Source organism: Giraffa tippelskirchi, chromosome X (genome assembly GCF_054371585.1).
Source record: "Giraffa tippelskirchi isolate mGirTip1 chromosome X, T2T-mGirTip1v1.2.pri, whole genome shotgun sequence".
NCBI classification, from domain to species: Eukaryota; Metazoa; Chordata; class Mammalia; order Artiodactyla; family Giraffidae; genus Giraffa; species Giraffa tippelskirchi.
Window position 1 is genome coordinate 49,579,301 of NC_137289.1, and position 19,614 is coordinate 49,598,914.

The 19,614-nt window shown below is 38.4% G+C and overlaps 1 protein-coding gene across 2 annotated transcripts in view; it reads right to left on the reverse strand.

The window, feature by feature from the left end:
- Positions 1-271: 271 nt before the first annotated feature.
- The window catches only part of COL4A5 (collagen type IV alpha 5 chain), a 237,641-nt gene continuing 218,298 nt past the window's right edge, over positions 272-19,614 (reverse strand). For both annotated transcript variants that reach the window (XM_081565868.1, XM_081565869.1), the window contains 10 exons: positions 19,468-19,601; positions 13,144-13,216; positions 12,940-13,011; positions 11,984-12,112; positions 11,049-11,147; positions 9,690-9,902; positions 4,976-5,153; positions 1,805-1,919; positions 1,301-1,473; positions 272-451 (listed from right to left, as the gene is read on the reverse strand). In XM_081565868.1, coding sequence (XP_081421994.1) covers positions 370-451; positions 1,301-1,473; positions 1,805-1,919; positions 4,976-5,153; positions 9,690-9,902; positions 11,049-11,147; positions 11,984-12,112; positions 12,940-13,011; positions 13,144-13,216; positions 19,468-19,601 — 1,268 coding nt within the window. In that variant the 3' untranslated portion in view covers positions 272-369. The remainder of the gene's footprint in view (positions 452-1,300; positions 1,474-1,804; positions 1,920-4,975; positions 5,154-9,689; positions 9,903-11,048; positions 11,148-11,983; positions 12,113-12,939; positions 13,012-13,143; positions 13,217-19,467; positions 19,602-19,614) is intronic.

Below are 19,614 nucleotides of genomic sequence, written 5' to 3' on the forward strand. Positions count from 1 at the left end.
TTCTCTTAATTGAATTTTTAACGTGCCATTTTAGTTACTGGGCAAAATATATAATCTTCATCTTATAATCCTTGGAGAAAGTTATTCTGGACCCAAAAAGTAAATTCATTTCCTCATTTCGTTCATAGAAAAATAATAGAGACCTTGCTCTGGCACATTGTTGAGGTACATCTGAATCTTCATGATTTACTAGTCAGTATGTTCTCTTGGTCATATATAGTAGCACCATTGGTGGCAGCAGTGGCAACGTTGGGGAGAGTGAGACATTGCATCCTGGGAATTTTATATATATATATATGTATGTATATATATATATGTATATATATATATATATCACATTTAAAAACACACAAAGAATTCTTCAAAATGTTATGTCCTCTTCATGCACACTTGACATCGGCTAATACGTGTCCTCAAGTCTCCTGCTTTCAGCGTTTCTGATTGAGGTTTGCTGGGAAATAAAAAACAAGACTATCAAATTAGCCTTATCTGGTATTTTAATTCTATTATTGGTTCAATTCATACTTTAACATTTTATTGTGTTTAAGTAGCAGACTTAATGGTTAACTTTTGAGCAATGCAATCTAGCGCAATGACTGGTATGGCCTAAGAGCCATTAGTGGTTATAGGTATCTTTGTGACTCTCCTCCCCACCACTCTCGTCCTTGTCTATTTGTCTCTCCCTCTCCTTTACTTATACATTTTTCTAACAGTCCTAGAACAAGGAGGATCTGGGCAATTGATGATGAATAGATGATAATACATAACACATAACAGTTATAGAAAGATAATACATAAGAAAAATGTTAATAATGCAAAAGAAGTAACATATAAAAATTGAAATTGAAAAAAAAAACAATAGAATAAAGTCCCCTGCAGGCACATGTATTACAGGTGGCCTTACTTATTCAAATACTTGGATGAAAGCCTTGAAAACATCCTGGGAAAGAGACTACTGGACCTGGGAAGCAATGCAGATTACTTCAGTTTCTAGGGTGGCTTCAGTCTAGTTGAACAGTTTTGCTCATGTGTTATTGAGAAGGTCACATAATCTTTTCTTGCTCTGTTTTGCTTTTAAAGAATTATCATCATGACATCTCAAACCACATACACCTATTATTAGTCAAGTATGTTTTTCTGATCTGAGTCTGGTATATGAGGAGAATAAGCAAGTATAAAGGACACGATCCTCTGAATTTCTAACATTTGTTGGGTGTAAACCATTCACAAACTGTCTCTCTCTTCCTCCAGCACGTCTGAAGGAAGCTTACGACCTAAACTAAAGCCATAAGCACCTTACCTGAACATGTCTGACACATCTACAGTCGCCAGCCAAAAGCTGTAGGAGTTGGCATAATAGTTGCAGGTCCCCCGCCCATGACACTCAATGAAGGGAGCTGAACGAAACTCTTCTAAGCAGGAACCAGGGGAGGCCAGGGCTTGGCCTGAGCCCTCTGCCCCTGCACTTGTGTGCTAGAAAAGACAAGGGAAAATGTGCCACAATACCCATGAACCATGATACCTTAGTGAGTATCCAAAGATAAGTGCTGACCTTGGCCAAATATTCAAATCCAGTGAAGTAAATAGAGCCAAAGTTAAGAGAGCAGTATCCACACCAAAGGTTCTCAACAAAAGAAACAGGTAGATTGTGAAAATCTGTTCCAGCAAATGTATGAAAGGGAACTCAGTGCTTGGATAGAAGCTATATGAGGTTCAAATGACATGGATTCCTCATATTAGGAAGAAATGCAGATATGATGGACAGTCAGCTAGGATGACAAATCCAAGGAAGAGTGATTCATACCATCATGAAGGAATAACCAATCCAGAGAGAATCCCATCCCTGAGGACAACGGGGAATCTGGATGGTCTGACTGTGGACTGCAATCACCACGGCCGGAGCTTCACATACTGCACATCTGGTAAGGGAAAGGCAGAAGGAACACAATCTACAGAGTGAGCACATAGGAAATAGCAGTCCCTCTTCTTTGGAAGCCCTCCTGTTATAAAATCCCATCAAGGGGTCTACAGTGCTCAGAAAAAGAGGAGAAAAATGTACTTTGAGGACTGCTTTTGCATAAGCACAGCCTCCCAATATACATAATAAAATTATAAATGAAACCTGTAAGTTTTTTTTTTTTTTTTTTAAAGAAACTACAGAACCACTGCTATGGCATTTTCATTTCCTATCCTGCCCTAAACTTGTATTCATACTTGCAACAGTCAATGTCATAACTGCTCCAAGAGTTTGGCTTGGTGTATTGCACATACTACTTGCTGTCAAAGTGTCCAACTTGAGGGTAGACATTCAGTACTACTGAAACTGTGCTAAGAACAATGTCTGGTAAACTGACGAAGACAAGAAACAAGACACTTTCTTAATCCCTGCCCATTATTTTTGGTCCAAGGGATATTTATTAACCATTTGGCTATCTCTTTAGAAGTACAACATATGCAGAATACTGGACAAGTACCAAGGCACTTGGAGATGTGGTGTCTGGGTACTTGTCTATAAAATCAGGTAAAGTGCAGCTAAGTCTACCAAATCTTTAATAAAAAGCAAGAGGGGACCTTTTGAAATATGACTAAACCAATTTGGCAAAGTTTATCTACCAAATAGGGAATGCCATTAGGGGATCTTTTACTCAAAAGAGTTGGGATTGTTGAAAAAAAAATCATGTGCACAAAAATGAATTCCCAGAAGAAGCCCTATTTATCATTTTTTATGATTTATTCTTCTTGTCCCTGTCTAGGAGATCTTTACTAAACTCATAAAGATTTTATCCTACACTCTCCTTGAAAACTTACATAGTTTTAGTTTTACCTTTAGGCCTATGACCCATTTAAAGTTGATATTTGTATATATGTAAGGTGTGAGGTTATGGATCTTTTTTATTTATTCACTGCATATAGCTATCCAATAGCTTCAGCACCATTTGTTGAAAAGATTATCCTTTCTTTATAAAATTATCTGAATACCTGTTTTGTACTCATCTGTTAATGATTTGAATTTGGATCCATTTTTGAATTCCCTGTTTTTTATGTTAATCTATATGCCTCTCCTAACACCAATTTTATACTATCTTAATTACTGCAGTTTTGTAGTAATTCACACTGTCAGGAAATGTGAGTCTTTTGACTCTGTTCTTCCTTATCAAAATTATTTGGGCTACTCTCTGCCCTTTGCTTTTCCATATAGTTTTTTTTTTTAAATAAATTTATTTATTTTAGTTGGGGGCTAACTACTTTACAATATTGTAGTGGTTTTTGCCATACACTGACATGAACCAGCCATGGGTCCACACGTGCTCCCCATCCTGAACCCCCTTCCCACCCCCCTCTCCACCCCATCCCTCCAGGCCATCCCACCACCCCAGCCCTGAGCACCCATATAGTTTTTATTATCAGCTTGCCAATTTCTACAGGAAATATAAAAACCTTATAGAATTTTGATAAGGATTATACTGAATCTGTGGATCAATTTGGACAGAATTGACATGTCAAAAATATTGCATATTGCTTTCCCTGAACATAGTTTATCTCTATAGTTACTTAGCTCTTTTAAAAAAATTTTATCAGTGTTTTGTAGATTTTTAGTTTACAAATATTGTACAGCTTTTATTCATCTTATTCCAGGTATTTCATGTTTGGGTGGCAATTGCAAATTTTTTCTATCATAGGATATAATTGATTGTCATATATCCTGCAACTTTAATAGATTCACTTGCTAGTACTAGAAAATATTTTATAGAGTTGTGAGGGAAAGGGTAAGATTTTCTATGTAGACTATCATGTCACCTGTGAATAAAGATAGTTTTATTTCATTCGTTAAAAAAATGAATTCCCAAAGGATTGAAGCAAATATATTGAAAAGGGCTCTATGAATTTGCTATTAAGAGTGGCTGAACTAGGCTTAACCTTTATATTTAATGTTAAAGAAACTAAAGTTTTCAATGATTCATCCTTTATGGTTACTAGACTCCTAGATCAATTGGGTCATGATCAGAATGAAAATGGCAGTACCTAATATGCTTAGGAGGTAGAGTTTTACCCGGGTTCTAATGTGGCAACATTCTAGGAAATCTTTATTAACAGTACCTCCTTCCTTTTAGATACTCATGCTCCAAGTCTCAGCTATCACTTTTCCTTCCCATAACTAATCAATTGCCAAATCTTATTTATTCTATTAACGTGATACATGTACCCCACTGAGAGTTCCAAACCACTCCTACAAGGACTATAGCAATATACTTAATCTACCTGGTCTCTCTACCTCTGGATTATCCCCTCTGGAATCATGTTACACACTGATGCTTCTGTAATCTTCCCTGAAATGAAGGTCAAAAACTTCAGAGGTCCCCATTATATACCAAATAAATTTCAAACTAAAACCTGACACTGAAAGCCTTCTACTGACTGGGTCCAAATTAACTTTCCCATCTCTTCTCCCTCTGCACCTTTTGGAAACTAGTAATACACTCTAGACACATCAGTCTACAAATCCAGTCCCATTTTCTCTACCTAGAATGCTCTTCTCCATTATAAATGCCTGTCTCAAGTCCTTTACATCCTTAAAGGGCTAAGCAGTTCAAAACACATTTCTTCCATATAGTCATCTCAGATTTCTCCAGTTGGAATTAAATATCCCTTTCCTAATACTTTCATAATACTTTATTAGATTTATTGCAGCATTGAGCCCAAGCCTGATACATATTAATCTATGTATAGTTGCCTAATGACTAGATTGTGAGGGTTATTTTTTTTTTTTATATTACACTAGTATATCACAGGTCCTGGTCAAAAGAAGCTCCCCAATAAATATGGATCAAACTACATATTGAATTGAACATTATAAAGGTTCCTCTGTTCTACCTAACCTGAGAGGAATATGGTCAGATTATTATCTTTGGACTCATTTCTAACTAGCTAAACTAACTGGAGATCAGCAAATGTCAACGGTATACCCGTGTCTCACCGACTAATGAACGGCTGGATGCTCTGGCCCTTCAGGGGTTCCATGCTCATTGGCATGGGCTCTGGGGTGGAGAGCCAGTAAGAATAATCATTTCTTGAAGCAAAGTTGCAAACATTATTGATGTTGCAGAACATGAAAGGCATGGTACTGAAACGACGAAGGCAGCTGCCGGCTGTTCCTGGGAAGAATTAGGGAGAAAAAGGAAAAGTGTCATGATAATTAGTTTCTTCTAACATACTAACAACAACCTTTCAAAGAGTAACTTTTCCCTATCTTTTAGATGATAACCAGGTCTTCCCTGGTGACTCAGTCAGTAAAGAGTCTGCCTGCAATGCAGGAGACCCATGTTTGATACCTGGGTCAGGAACATCCCCTGGAGAAGGAAACGGCAATGCACTCCAGTATTCTTGCCTGAGAAATTTCATGGACAGAGGAGACTGGTGGACGACAGTCGACAGGGTCACAAAGAGTCTGACATGACTGTGACTAACACTTTCACTTTCTAGATGATAACTACACTTTAATTCTTCAATTATAAGATGCACATTTACTCATATTTTAACATTTCTAAAATCAGGATATGTCTTACAACTTATGCAGACATTTATTGTGCTAGCTCATTACATATTCCCCAACATTGTTTTTAAACCAGTGATGCATCCTATAAACAATGGTGCCGTATGGAGAATATTGAGTAATTTATTATGCAAAAATGAAGGGCATACACTTAGTCCTTATAATATGATAACACCATTTCCTCTCCAGTATGCCCTCCCTTCTTCTAAGACATCCCTAGTATGTGTCTTATGTGGGTTCCCCATATCTTTAAGCCTAGGGACAATTGTAGTGCTGACTAATATGTACAGCAACCACGGACAGGTTTGGAAGTAAGTAATACAAGAGGGAAAAATAAATGAGGGAGAAAGGAAAGATGAGAGAGGGAAAAAAAGAAAAGAACTAGAGCGTTGAAATTTCTGAGCTGGTAGGGACAATAATATTTCTACCTGCGATTAGGCTTTTCTTTTCTCATTTACTCACAAAGAATGATGAAAAATGATGTACCTCCTTCACATCTTTAAGTTGACACCTCAAATTTTTCATCAGAAGTTTAAATTGATACTGTGCCAGTTATTAAGATATTATTGTCTCTTGGATCCAAATCCACCCTTCTATACTTGGTAATATTGGAGTCTGGAATTTTGCAAACCACATTTCAACGTTACCAGCTGTCATTTCTAGTGTTATGTGAATATATTTAAAAACAAACTTTGACGTCACCCTCTCAAATGTATCCAATGTAATTATTTGAAACCTAACAATAAACCTTTTTAAAAGTACAGAAACTCATCTTTAACAATTGGAAATTATACAATGCTCCTTTTGCATTGTATTTCCATTCCACTTCTCTCACACAGTTTTATTCTAATGTATTTTTTTATTTTTCAATGTCTTTTACTGAGGATCCAATCATATTCTCTGAAACAAGAATTTAAAATAATTTGATTTTCTGTGACCTTAAGGCTTTACATGTTACATATTGTTTTGAATGATCATCATAATTACTATTAATTCACACTGATCAAAAAATAGGTTATTATAAATTTTGATACTGACTATAAATTAAAAGTAAACTTTTATTAGAAATGCATTTTCCAATGAGATGGATTAGAAGTGAATTATAGAACCTGAGTTAATAGAGACTTTAACAAAGCCATTATTTTGAATTGTTCCTCTGAATTTGTCTCTTAGAGGTTTTTATGTTTCAAGGCAATATGCCATGGTATGAGTCTTTTATAAAATGGGAGATGGGTGGTAGTGAAAGAGGATATAGGAAAAGAGATTATCCATGAAATTAAAAGATGCTTACTCCTTGGAAGGAAAGTTATGACCAACCTAGATAGCATATTAAAAAGCAGAGACATTACTTTGCCAACAAAGGTCCGTCTAGTCAAGGCTATGGTTCTTCTACTGGTCATGTATGGATGTGAGAGTTGGACTGTGAAGAAAGCTGAGCGCCAAAGAATTGATGCTTTTGAACTGTGGTGTTGGAGAAGACTCTTGAGAGTCCCTTGGACTGCAAGGAGATCCAACCAGTCCATCCTAAAGGAGATCAGTCCTGGGTGTTCATTGGAAGGACTGATGTTGAAGCTGAAACTCCAATACTTTGGCCACCTCATGCGAAGAGTTGACTCATTGGAAAAGACCCTGATGCTGGGAAGGATTGAGGGCAGGAGAAGAAGGGGACGACAGAGGATGAGGTGGCTGGATGGCATCACCGACTTGATGGACATGAGTTTGGGTAAACTCCGGGAGTTGGTGATGGACAGGGAGGCCTGGCGTGCTGCAGTCCATGGGGTCGCAAATAGTTGGACACGACTGAGCGACTGAACTGAACTGATAGCATATACACAGGCAGTTCAACTTTGGGAGAAACTACATATGAAAGTTGAGGATTTGTAAACTAATTCCATTAAAATTATACATTGGAAATTCCTCAAGTATCCAATGGAGTATGCTTATCTCAGGCTGAAGATGATTGATAAAAGATCAATAATTCCTAAAATTGGTGGATTGTCAGAATCACTGGGAAATTTTATATTATAGTTTTGGAATGGGCCTAGGAATCTTTTCAAAAGTTCCCCAGGTGAAAAATCATTGATTTAGCTTAATTTATACTTTTTTCAGAGGAAAAAAAAATAGCTCAGAGAGGTGAATGACTCGAAGTCATGTGAGAGCAAATGAGAAAACTGACATAATTGAAAAATGGATGGGTTTGTAATTGGTAGGTATTACAAACAAACCTATCTTCAAAACAGAAACAGATTCACAGACACAGAAAACAGACCTGTGGATGCCTAGCAGGGAAGAGGTTTGGGGAGGGATGGAATGGGAGTTTGGGTTTAGTAGATGCAAACTATTACATATTGAATGGATAAACAACAAGTTCCTAATGTATAGCACAGGGAACTATATTCAATATCCTGGGATGCGTCATAATAGAAAAGAATATATATAAATATGCATACATATATATTCTTTTGTGATTCTGAGACCAGAGATATTTCCATCTCTGTCTCTAACTAGTAATGCTAGTTGTATTTTTAAATTAATTTATAATTAAAAAACACTTTCAGAGACTTCCCTGGCAGTCCACTGTGGCACTGAATAAGTCACTTAACCTCTTAGCCAGTTTGTGTGTGTGTGTGTGTGTGTGTGTGTGTGTGTGTGTGTGTGTGTGTGTGTGCATATATATAAATACAAAACTTGTCCTATATCTTTCTTGATTATTTTAGTTTTGAAAATCAAATTGTCTAATAAATATGAAAGTGCTTTTCTTTTTTTTTGAAAGTGCTTTTCTTTTTGGCTACACCACATGATTTGTGGGATCTCAGTTCCCTGACCAGGGACTAAACCCTTGCCCCCTGCAGTTGAAGTGCAGAGTCCTTCCCACTGAACTGCCAGGGAAGTCCCTGAAAGTGCTTTTTAATTATAAATTAAAAATAAAACTAACATTACTAATTAGGGACAGGGATGGAAATATCTCTGGGTCTCAGAAAGAAGAGAATAGGAGGATGTGCATAAAAGGAAGGCCTATAATGATGAGAACATGGGTGTTTGGTTGCATTTATGCTATATGCTACCTACAGTGATACAGAATTCTGGTTATAGTCTCCAAGCATTCAACGATAGGGTGATCTCATGAACTCTCAATACTCTCTGAATATTTTGAAACTAAAAAGTTTTAATAGACTAATGATTCTGGGTATGCCTTTTGTTTTTTCAGACAGAACATTTTCAGTATTGCCTGTTTCCTCTACCACTATCATCTTTTTTAAGCACCATAGTCCTTTCACTAATTCAGCACAGACTATATATATATTTAGTGAGGTGATTGTTTCCTTAACATCAAACCTCTTATTTTTATTCTTTGCCTAGGCATCAAGATATCTCCAATTTGATCCCTGAATGAGCCCTGGCATAGACCTTGCAATCCTGTAATACACTTGAAATATTGGGTACTATCATGATGTTCCTATGGCTGAGGCCTAAGCTGTACTTGAATCAGGTCTAGTTTATAGCCTCTGCATCTGAATACATACTATGACCGCCCTTGCTTGACCAAATACACACGTTTTGAAAAGTTATAGGGACATAGTGGATAAGAGATCCCATTTTTTCTTTGCATTACATTTGTGAATTTCATGATATTCAAAAACTTATAATGCTTCCTGTTCACTTACTAGATTAGGAGTTTAACATTTATAAGCTTGATTAGAAGTAGAAGTTAGATTCTCACAGTAAAGAGAGAATGGACTGAAAGGAGAAAAAGTAGAGAACATTATCTAAAAGATAAGAGTATATTTACAATGAAGATTTGTTGATTGTAAAATTAGAAAAAGATTCTACATAAGGTGGCTCAGATAGTAAAGAATCTGCCTGCAATGCAGGAGACTGGGGTTTGATCCCTGGGTTAGGAAGATCCCTTGGAGAAGGAAATGGCTACCCATTCCAGTATCCGTGCCTGGAAAATTTCACGGACAGAGGAGACTGGCAGGCTGCAGCCTATAGGTTTGCAAAAGAGTCAAATTCGGCTGAGTGGCTGCGAGTGAAAGAATAGAGAGATGCACTGTGTCCCTGGTTACTCTAGAACCTAAAAAGATTTTCAAAACAAAACAGAAATGCATAGTAAGAAATAAGATGTTGATTATCTCACCCAAGTCTTGACCATGAGCTCTTTTATTTCCTTGTACATACAGGAGAGAAAAGCCTTCATACACCTGGATGGTTCCCTGCGGGCATTGTGGTGCATCTGTTGTCTGGCTGTGACGTGTGATGAGAAACCCATGGGCAACAGAAGAGGTTCCAGGGGGACCTGGAGGACCCTGCAATCCATCTGGCCCGGGGGGACCATCTAAGCCACGAGTACCTATTTTCCAAAAAACCATCAGTATACAAAATTAAGTGAGCTCTGATTCACTATTATGGCTATTGACAAAACATTATGACCTCATTTGATTAGTTAATTTAGTCAATATTTATAGAATGTCTACACAGGCATTGTCAGATATCACAGATTTGGAGACAGACAAAACATGGTCCGTATCCTCAAAGAGATTTAAATTTTTTTTTTCCCTTCTGGAATTGGTTGATGACATTAGGCACTAAATAAATACTGAGTGAATGGAACACTAGATGGGAAGAAGTGATGCTCATTTGGGGAATTTGTATGTTATCTAGTCTCTCACTGTACTAAAGGAGTCCAAACCCCATGACAAAATCTCAGTCTGCTGTTTAGTTCATCACTTAGAAAGGAAGAGTGTGGTTGCTGTCAGTCTGCCAGCTTCGTACTGAAAAACATTTTCCTTTGAATCTGTCTGAGGAATTATTCTCAGGCATACATTTTTATTTAGAGAATAGGCAGGGTACTCTAAGGAAACTTTTTTAAATGTCTAATTTCAATCTGTCACTGGTTTCTGTTCTCTATTTGGCCACTCGATTTGAGCTTATTTTTTAAAAATTCTCTATATACAGGCCTTTGGCCACTGTGTGTATAGATTTTCACTTGGGGGAAATGTCACAGCAATGCCTATAGGTGATGAAGGTGACACTGACTTGTTACTTCCCTAGAAAGACAGTTAATGAAATGGCAGGGTGTTGGTTCTTGGAGCAACATAGACAGCACCAATCTGCTTTGTTGCTACTGCTGGTTTTTTGTTTGTTTTACCAACACAAACTTTTATATTTGTTATTTAGAGTTATATTTACATTATCTACAGTTGTAAAAACACTGAAAATTATCAGAACAGTTAAGTACAGTGAGTTCCTGAAAAATCCTCATTTTGAAGAAAAGCTGATTTTCTAGGGCTGTAAAAACATTTAAAATGAAAACAACTTTCCTGTGTTTCTCTTATACTGGCAAATCTGTGTCATCCTATTTTTCCCAAGCAACAGACTCCCCAGCTAGCTGTGCTCTCTCAAGAGGAGGCTTTCACAACTCCAATTGGAGGCCATATGTCCAGAGGTCTCCCAGACTTAAAAACTACTATCAGCAGCAGTGTTTTACTTGTCTCACCTGGCTGGCCTGGCAAACCTGGGTCTCCTTTGCGTCCTCCTGCACCATCAAAGCCAGGGAGTCCATTGCGTCCAGGATCTCCTGGAGGGCCAATTGGACCTATAGGAGAAAGCAGTAGGGTTTTCAAATGTGCGTAGAATAAATTCACATCCAGATAGAGCTGGGACACTTGACGTCCATGAGTGGCACTGAATTCATAATCTGGTTTTGTCTTTAATTCAGATAAATGAAAGAATAGTTCAAGCCCAGGATGAAAAGATGCAGACAAGGATTTAGGTTTAATTTTAAACAATCCATTCGCCTCTGTGGAGATTTCTATAATATGGCAGTTGTGTTCTCCTTGCCTTCAGAACAAGACATAGCACAAGGCCCAACTTTTGTTATATATCCCAACAAAGGCAAGGCTGTTGCTGCCTGGTATACTTCATTTATGAAAAGACTGCTGTTAAGCCACTAATAAACTGGAAAGACCAAAGTTAGTTTCTAGTTTTGTTTTAGAATCACAGTTGGCTGCAAGTATAGAGTGAAATGGCCAACTAGACAGGATTTAGTTTAAAAATCATAAGACCTCACAGCATGGAAACTAACAGCCCATCAAATCAGCCTTCTATCCTTCTGGTGGTTGGGACAGAGAAAGCATCAGATCTTAAATGCATATGAATTTCATTATAGAGATTTTTAAAACATTAACCTAATCATTCAATTAGGATAGCCAGATGAGTGAGAAGAAATTGGACTGGGCCTAAAAGAAATTAGGGCATGAGAAATGAACCTTTTCAAGAAAGGTTCAAAAAGAAAGTGCGACCTATGGTGGTATAGTATTCTACCAGCTGCTGAGACTCCTGTTGTCAGAGACAAACTCTGACAAGTGAAAGGAGGATGAGGGAAATGTTTGCAAATACATAAGGCTTAAAAAAGATGATCTACAAAGGTACCTGGTAAACCCTGAGGTCCTGGGAGCCCTTGTAAACCTTTTAATCCAGGCTGGCCTGGAATCCCTGGTGGGCCAGCATCTCCTTTGATTACAATACTCTGTCCTGAAGGACCAGGTAATCCAGGGGGACCTAAGAGGCAAAATACATAAAGTTGAAGGTAGGGAAGAGAAATTGGAAAGAATGAATGGAAAATAAACCTCAGATCAGAATACGAATTAGTTTGAGAGAAATGAGTTACATATATTGGAATTTACTATGTCCAACAGAAATCTGTTTGGGAAAATTACCTTTATTTCCCCCAAAGAGCTGAAAAAAAAATAATGTCTTAGGGTCTTATTTGTCCATAGGTTAGGGTCTATGGACAAATTAGGCATATAGTCCCTATTTTCAAGCCTTGAAGAGTGATTTGGTTACTAGAAAATCTAATCCATTGCAAATCTGTGAACACTGGTGTCAAGGGAAGACAGTTCTGTTTCCTGATGAGTCCGTTCTGATTCTAACGTCATTTGCAGATCTTGTTTGTTGAGTTTGTCAAGGGAGCCACTGTTTCATATCCTGTTTCATAGTTTACAGGAAATCTCTGTAAGTCTCTCAGCAAAAGGAACTATTTTCATATTAAAAATATAGAAATATACCTATGAGACTTGCTCTTGTGATCTGTTCAATTGAATATGGGAAAGTTAGTATAAAAGGTAAAAAAAAAAAAAAAAACAATGAAGCATTCTTGTTGGTCCTGTATCTACCTTAAATTTAAAAGGTCTGTTCTTGATATTACATTATTGAAATAGAGAGCTCGAGAGATGAATATAATAAGAAAAGGGAGAGTCCTGCCTATTTCCCCTCAGTTGTTGGGGACTGAGACTCTGAAAGTTTCAGCTGAAAGGCAGAATGCAAATGTTCAAATTCTTCAATGAATTTAAGTATCAGGTATAACTAGCTCCAGAAATAAGTCTTACCTGGTGGGCCAATAAGTCCTGGATCCCCCTCAGGGCCAGTTGAACCAGGTACTCCACTGGGTCCTTTCATGCCTACAAAGAAGGTACAATTGCACAGCAAAGCAACAGGGCCATAGACTTTACCCAGCCAAATCAGGAATTGTGTGTCTTCTCCCAAAGGAATTTAATGTAAAGGGGGAAACTGCAAAACATCCCTTCAAATACCTGGAAATCCTGGAACACCAGGGAGACCAGGATCTCCTTTCATTCCATTGAGACCTGGCCGGCCAGGGTTACCCTGAATAAATAAAATCATTAATTTTAGAACAATATTGGGGGCAGGGAAGGAAGTGAGAGCATAGGTGGTATTGCATAGTGATTTGCAGCACTGGCTCTAGAGTCAAACTTTTAGGATTCAAATCTCAGTTCACCTTTTACTAGCTTGTGAGACCTTGAGTTGATTGTTTATCCTTTCTGATGCATCATTTTCTTACCTCTAACAGAGAAAATAACAGTATCTACTTCATGAAGCTGTTGTGAGGATTAAATGAGATAATTCATATTAAGTACTGAGAAAACTGATTGGTTATGATGTGTACTTAATGGTATTTATTATTCTATAATAGCTATATTATTTATAATATAATGGTAATTATATAATGATAATAATATCTTATTATCATTAACGAAGGCACTTCTTTTGAGTGTAGCCCTGATGTAGTAAGTGAGTGAATTAAAATCCAAGAAGTGATAAAGTCTGACAGACTAAGCAAAAAATACAGTAGGCTTGTTGATTAATTGGGTTTGAGGGCCAGGAAAACTATGAGAAGAGGAAGAGTTGAGAATAACTCTAGAATGAACCTAAAGGAAGAGTAAGTGTGGAACAATGAATCTTACTAATAGTAACAAAAAAAGAGACAAGGCTAGAACATCTTAAGCAAAAATGTAAGAAAGAGCTTAAAAAGAGGACCATGTCATAAAGTCATAGGATCCAGCTTGAAGGGGCTCCCAGATCTAGGACAGTTTGAGAATCAAAATAAGTAAGGATAGTTTAAAAATTACAAATTATTGAAAAGAATGAGAGTTTATGACTCTATGATGATAACAAATAGACAATAAATGGAAGAGAAGGGAGGCTCTTGGTTACAGAAGGGCCAAGTGGTATATGTGGAGGCAGTGCTAGAGTGGAACAATCATCAGTTGCCACTATCACAGAATTGAATGGCTGAGGCAGAAATCATAAATAGATGTTCTAAGGAGAAATTCTGATGTGGAATAGTATATATGTATGATCTTAATGTGTCTTCCTGTAGATTTGCTTATCAGTTACAAGGGGAAATACAGTAACCATGTAGTGGAGAAACCAGGTAACAACTTAATGGGAAAATAAGAATTAAGATAATTAATTAAGGGCAGATGAATATCGTGGCCCTCCATATCTGAGAACACGCCACTCATGGAGTATTCCATCTGGGGATGCACATCCTCAATCTAATTATGAAGAAACAGCAGCCAAAAGAAGAAACATTCTTTTTTTAATGGGAAGGGGCTACACACATTTCTTCAAAAATGCCCAGGTCATGAAAGAAAAAAATAGGTTTAGAAATTGTTTCTGATTGAGGGAGAATAAAGAGATATAATAGTTAAAGGTAATGCATAGTTTGGTCTGGATCCTATTTTGGAGGGGGAAAAGTGCTATAAAAGGTATTACTAAGTCAATAGATACAACTGGAATACATTCAGTTCATTCGCTCAGTCGTGTCTGACTCTTTGTAACCCCATGAACTGCAGCACACCAGACCTTCCTGTCCATCACTAACTCTCTGAGTCCACCCAAACCCATGTCCATTGAGTCGGTGATGCCATCCAGCCATCTCATCCTCTCTTGTCCCCTTCTCCTCCTGCCCTCAATCTTTCCCAGCATCAGGGCCTTTTCCAATGAGTCAGCTCTTCACATCAGGTAGCCAAAGCACTGGAGTTTCAGCTTCAACATCAGTCCTTCCAATGAACACCCAGGACTTATCTCCTTTCGGATGGACTGGTTGGATCTCCTTGCAGTCCAAGGGACTCTCAAGAGTCTTCTCCAACACCACAGTTCAAAAGCATCAATTCTTCGGCACTCAGCTTTCTTCATTGTCCAACTCTCACATCCAAACACGACCACTGGAAAAACCATAGCCTTGGCTAGACAGACCTTTGTTGGCAAAGTAATGTCTCTGCTTTTTAATATGCTATCTAGGTTGGTCATAACTTTCCTTCCAAGGAGTAAGCATCTTTTAATTTCATGGCTGCAGTCACCATCTGCAGTGATTTTGGAGCCCAGAAAAATAAAGTCAGCCACTGTTTCCACTGTTTCCCCATCTATCTTCCATGAAGTGATGGGACCGGATGCCATGATCTTAGTTTTCTGAATGTTGAGCTTTAAGCAAACTTTTTCACTCTCCACTTTCACTTTCATCAAGAGGCTCTTTAGTTCTTCTTCACTTTCTGCCATAAGGGTGGTGTGGTCTGCATATCTGAGGTTATTGATATTTCTCCTGGCAATCTTGATTCCAGCTTGTGCTTCTGCCAGCCCAGTGTTTCTCATGATGTACTCTGCATATAAGTTAAATAAGTAGGGTGACAATATACAGCCTTGAGGTACTCCTTTTCCTATCTGGAACCAGTCTGTTGTTCCATGTCCAGTTCTAACTGTTGCTTCCTGAGCTGCAACAGGTTTCTCAAGAGACAGGTCAGGTGGTCTGGTATTCCCATCTCTTTAAGAATTTTCCACAGTTTATTGTGATCCACACAGTCAAAGGCTTTGGCATAGTCAATGAAGCAGAAATAGATGTTTTTCTGGAACTCTCTTGCTTTTTTGATGATCCAGCGGATGTTGGCAATTTGATCTCTGGTTCCTCTGCCTTTTCTAAAACCAGCTTGAACATCTGGAATTTCAAGGTTCACGTATTGCTGAAGCCTGGCTTGGAGAATTTTAAGCATTACTTTACTAGCGTGTGAGATGAGTGCAATTGTGCGGTAGTTTGAGCATTCTTTGGCATTGCCTTTCTTTGGGATTGGAATGAAAAGTGACCTTTTCCAGTCCTGTGGCCACTGCTGAGTTTTCCATATTTGCTGGCACATTGAGTGCAGCACTTTCACAGCGTCATCTTTTAGGATTTGAAATAGCTCAACTGGAACTCCATCACCTCCACTAGCTTTGTTCGTAGTGATGCTTTCTAAGAGAAACCCAGGCAAGACAGTGGACACTGAGAGAGGGGATCAGGGGGCATACAGGCTGAAACTACAGTCACGGACAACTAGCCAATCTGATCACATGGACCACAGCCTTGTCTAACTCAAGGAAACTAAGCCATGCCGTGTGGGGCCATCCAAGACGGACGGGTCATGGTGGAGAGGTCTGACAGAATGTGGTCCACTGGAGAAGGGAATGGCAAATCACTTCAGTATTCTTGCCTTGAGAACCCCATGAACAGTATGAAAAGGCAAAAAGATAGGACACTGAAAAATGAGCTCCCCAGGTCAGTAGGTGCCCACTATGCTACTGGAGATCAGTGAAGAAATAACTCCAGAAAGAATGAAGGGATGGAACCAAAGCAAAAACAACACCCAGTTGTGAATGGGACTGGTGATAGAAGCAAGATTCAACGCTGTAAAGAGCAATATTGCATAGGAACCTGGAATGTTAGGTCCATGAATCAAGGCAAATTGGAAATGGTCAAACAGGAGATGGCAAGAGTGAACATCGACATTCTAGGAATCAGTGAACTAAGATGGACTGGAATGGGTGAATTTAACTCAGATGACCATTATATCTACTACGGTGGGCAGGAACCCCTTAGAAGAAATGGAGTAGCCATCATGGTCAACAAGAGTCCGAAATGCAGTACTTGGATGGAATCTCAAAAACGACAGAATGATCTCTGTTTGTTTTCAAGGCAAACCATTCAATATCACGGTAATTCAAGTCTATACCCCAACCAGTAATGCCGAAGAAGCTGAAGTTGCACAGTTCTATGAAGACCTACAAGACCTTCTAGAACTAACGCCCCAAAAAGATGTCCTTTTCATTATAGGGGACTGAATGCAAAAGTAGCAAGTCAAGAAACACCTGGAATAACACGCAAATTTGGCCTTGGAGTACAGAATGAAGCATGGCAAAGGCTAATAGAGTTTTGCCAAGGGAACACACTGGTCATAGCAAACACCCTCTTCCAACAACACAAGTGACGACTCTATACATGGACATCACCAGATGTTCAACACCGAAATCAGATTGATTATATTCTTTGCAGCCAAAGATGGAGAAGCTCTATATAGTCAGCAAAAACAAGACCGGGAGCTGACTGTGGATCAGGTCATGAACTCTTTATTGCTAAATTCAGACTGAAATTGAAGAAAGTGGAGAAAACCACTAGACCATTCAGGTATGACCTAAATCAAATCCCTTATGACTATACAGTAGAAGTGAGAGATAGATTTAAAGGACTATATCTGATAGACAGAATACCTGATGAACTATGGATGGAGGTTTGTGACATTGTACAGGAGACAGGGATCAAGACCATCCCCAAGAAAAAGAAATGCAAAAAAGCAAAATGGCTGTCTGAGGAGACCTTACAAATAGCTGTGAAAAGTTGGGAAGCGAAAAGGAAAGATATACCCATTTGAATGCAGAGTTCCAAAGAATAGCAAGGAGAGATAAGAAAGCCTTCCTCAGCGATCAATGCAAAGAAATAGAGGAAAACAATAGAATGGGAAAGACTAGAGATCTTTTCAAGAAAATTAGAGATACCAAGGGAACATTTCATGCAAAGATGGGCTCAATAAAGGACAGAAATGGTAGGGACCTAACAGAAGCAGAAGATATTAAGAAGAGGTGGCAAGAATACACAGAAGAATTGTACAAAAAAGTTCTTCACGACCCAGACAATCACTGGAATACACGGTTAGAAATAAAAACATGACATTGATCTTCCTGAAGTTGAGAATTATACTACGGTTATAAAAAAGAATATATTTAATTTGGGGAAATATTATACACTGAGGTACTTAGTGATAAAAGGGCATGATGTGTTGTGCCTAGCCACATCCGACTTTTTGTGACCCCATGGACTGTAGTCCTCCAAGTTGCTCTGTCCACAGGGATTCTCCAGGCAAAAATACTAGAGTGGGTTGCCATGCCCTCCTCCAGGGGATCTTCCCAATCTAGGGATTGAACCCAGGTCTCCCACATTAAAGGAAAATTTTTTACCATCTGAGCCACCAGGGAAGCCCAAGAATACAGGATTGGGTAGCTTGTCCCTTCTCCAGGGGATCTTCCCAGCCCAGGAATTGAATCGAGCTCTCCTGCATTGCAGGCAGATTCTTTACCAGCTGAGCTACCAGGGAAGCCCAAAGGGGCAAGATAGATACAGCTTCTTCTCAAATATTTCAGAAAAAAATACATAATTATACACATACACAGAGAAAATACACATAGAGAGCAAATGGGGCAAAACATTAACAACTGGTCCATTTGGGTAAATAGGGTTTTTTACCATTCTTGAAAATTTTCTATAAGTTTAATATTATTTCCAAAATGAAAATTAGAAAGGGTAAAAATGTAAGAACTTGCATAAAAGAAAATGAATAGAACATGAAAATACCATATTTATAAAACACTGGTATCAGACAGTAGTCTTGAATCTGGCAAAGTGACATGCAAACTGGAAGTACATGGGAAATGAATGAGGTAGGGAGTGAGTAGAGAATGAATAAAGAGAGGATTAAAAATTTAATCTAGATGTCTAAAAGAATAGCAGTAACAGGAAAAAAGGTTAGTTGTTTTAAACTTTAAAGACAATTTCTTTAGATTTTTTTCTGCTATAAAGCAGCCGTCAAAGTTAAAAGACTGAGCCCAGACTCTGTTGGCTGCCGAATCTAACAACAATCCTCCTGAATGAAGGAAGGAAGCTTTGAGGATCCATAAATAAACATGTGACTTTCTGGGTCACTCAAACCAAGGTGGAAAACGCATGAATATAGACTTGGGAATATGTTATTATTCTCCTTTTACAGGTAAAGACAGAAACACAAAGTATCTGTCTGCTTCCTCATAGACACAAAGCACTACTGTACAGTGGAGCTGAAAAGTGACCCTAACTATAAAGTCTAAAATATCCCCATTCACCATGATAAATTCTCTATGGAAGGACTCATCCACATGCAATGCTTACACACATACACACACACACACACACACACACACACACACATATCCTTTTATAATTTGCTTTTGCTGAAATCAAAGTTTCTCAAATCAAAACCTATACACACCAAGAACTCCATTTAAAACTATCTTTTGGGGAACCCTTTAACTATAAGGTAGCAAAGTCCCCTTAGCTGGTAGAAGACAGGAAACTTGCCTTTTTCTCTGTACTTCACCAGTAAGCCATGCAAAGAGCCTTGACCAGAAAATGTGAGTTAAAACAATGCAGTTTGGAATTCTCATTTTGAATGCAAACACCCACATCCATTTCTTATCAAATATCTACTCCTATTTCCTACCTGGAGTCCTGGAGGACCTTGATCACCTTTCAAACCAGGCAAACCAGGTTGCCCAGGTTGGCCTGGATTACCTCTCTCTCCTTTAATACCACCACTTCCAGGTAGACCCCGGGGACCTTCTGGACCTGGTGGACCTTGATAATGCAC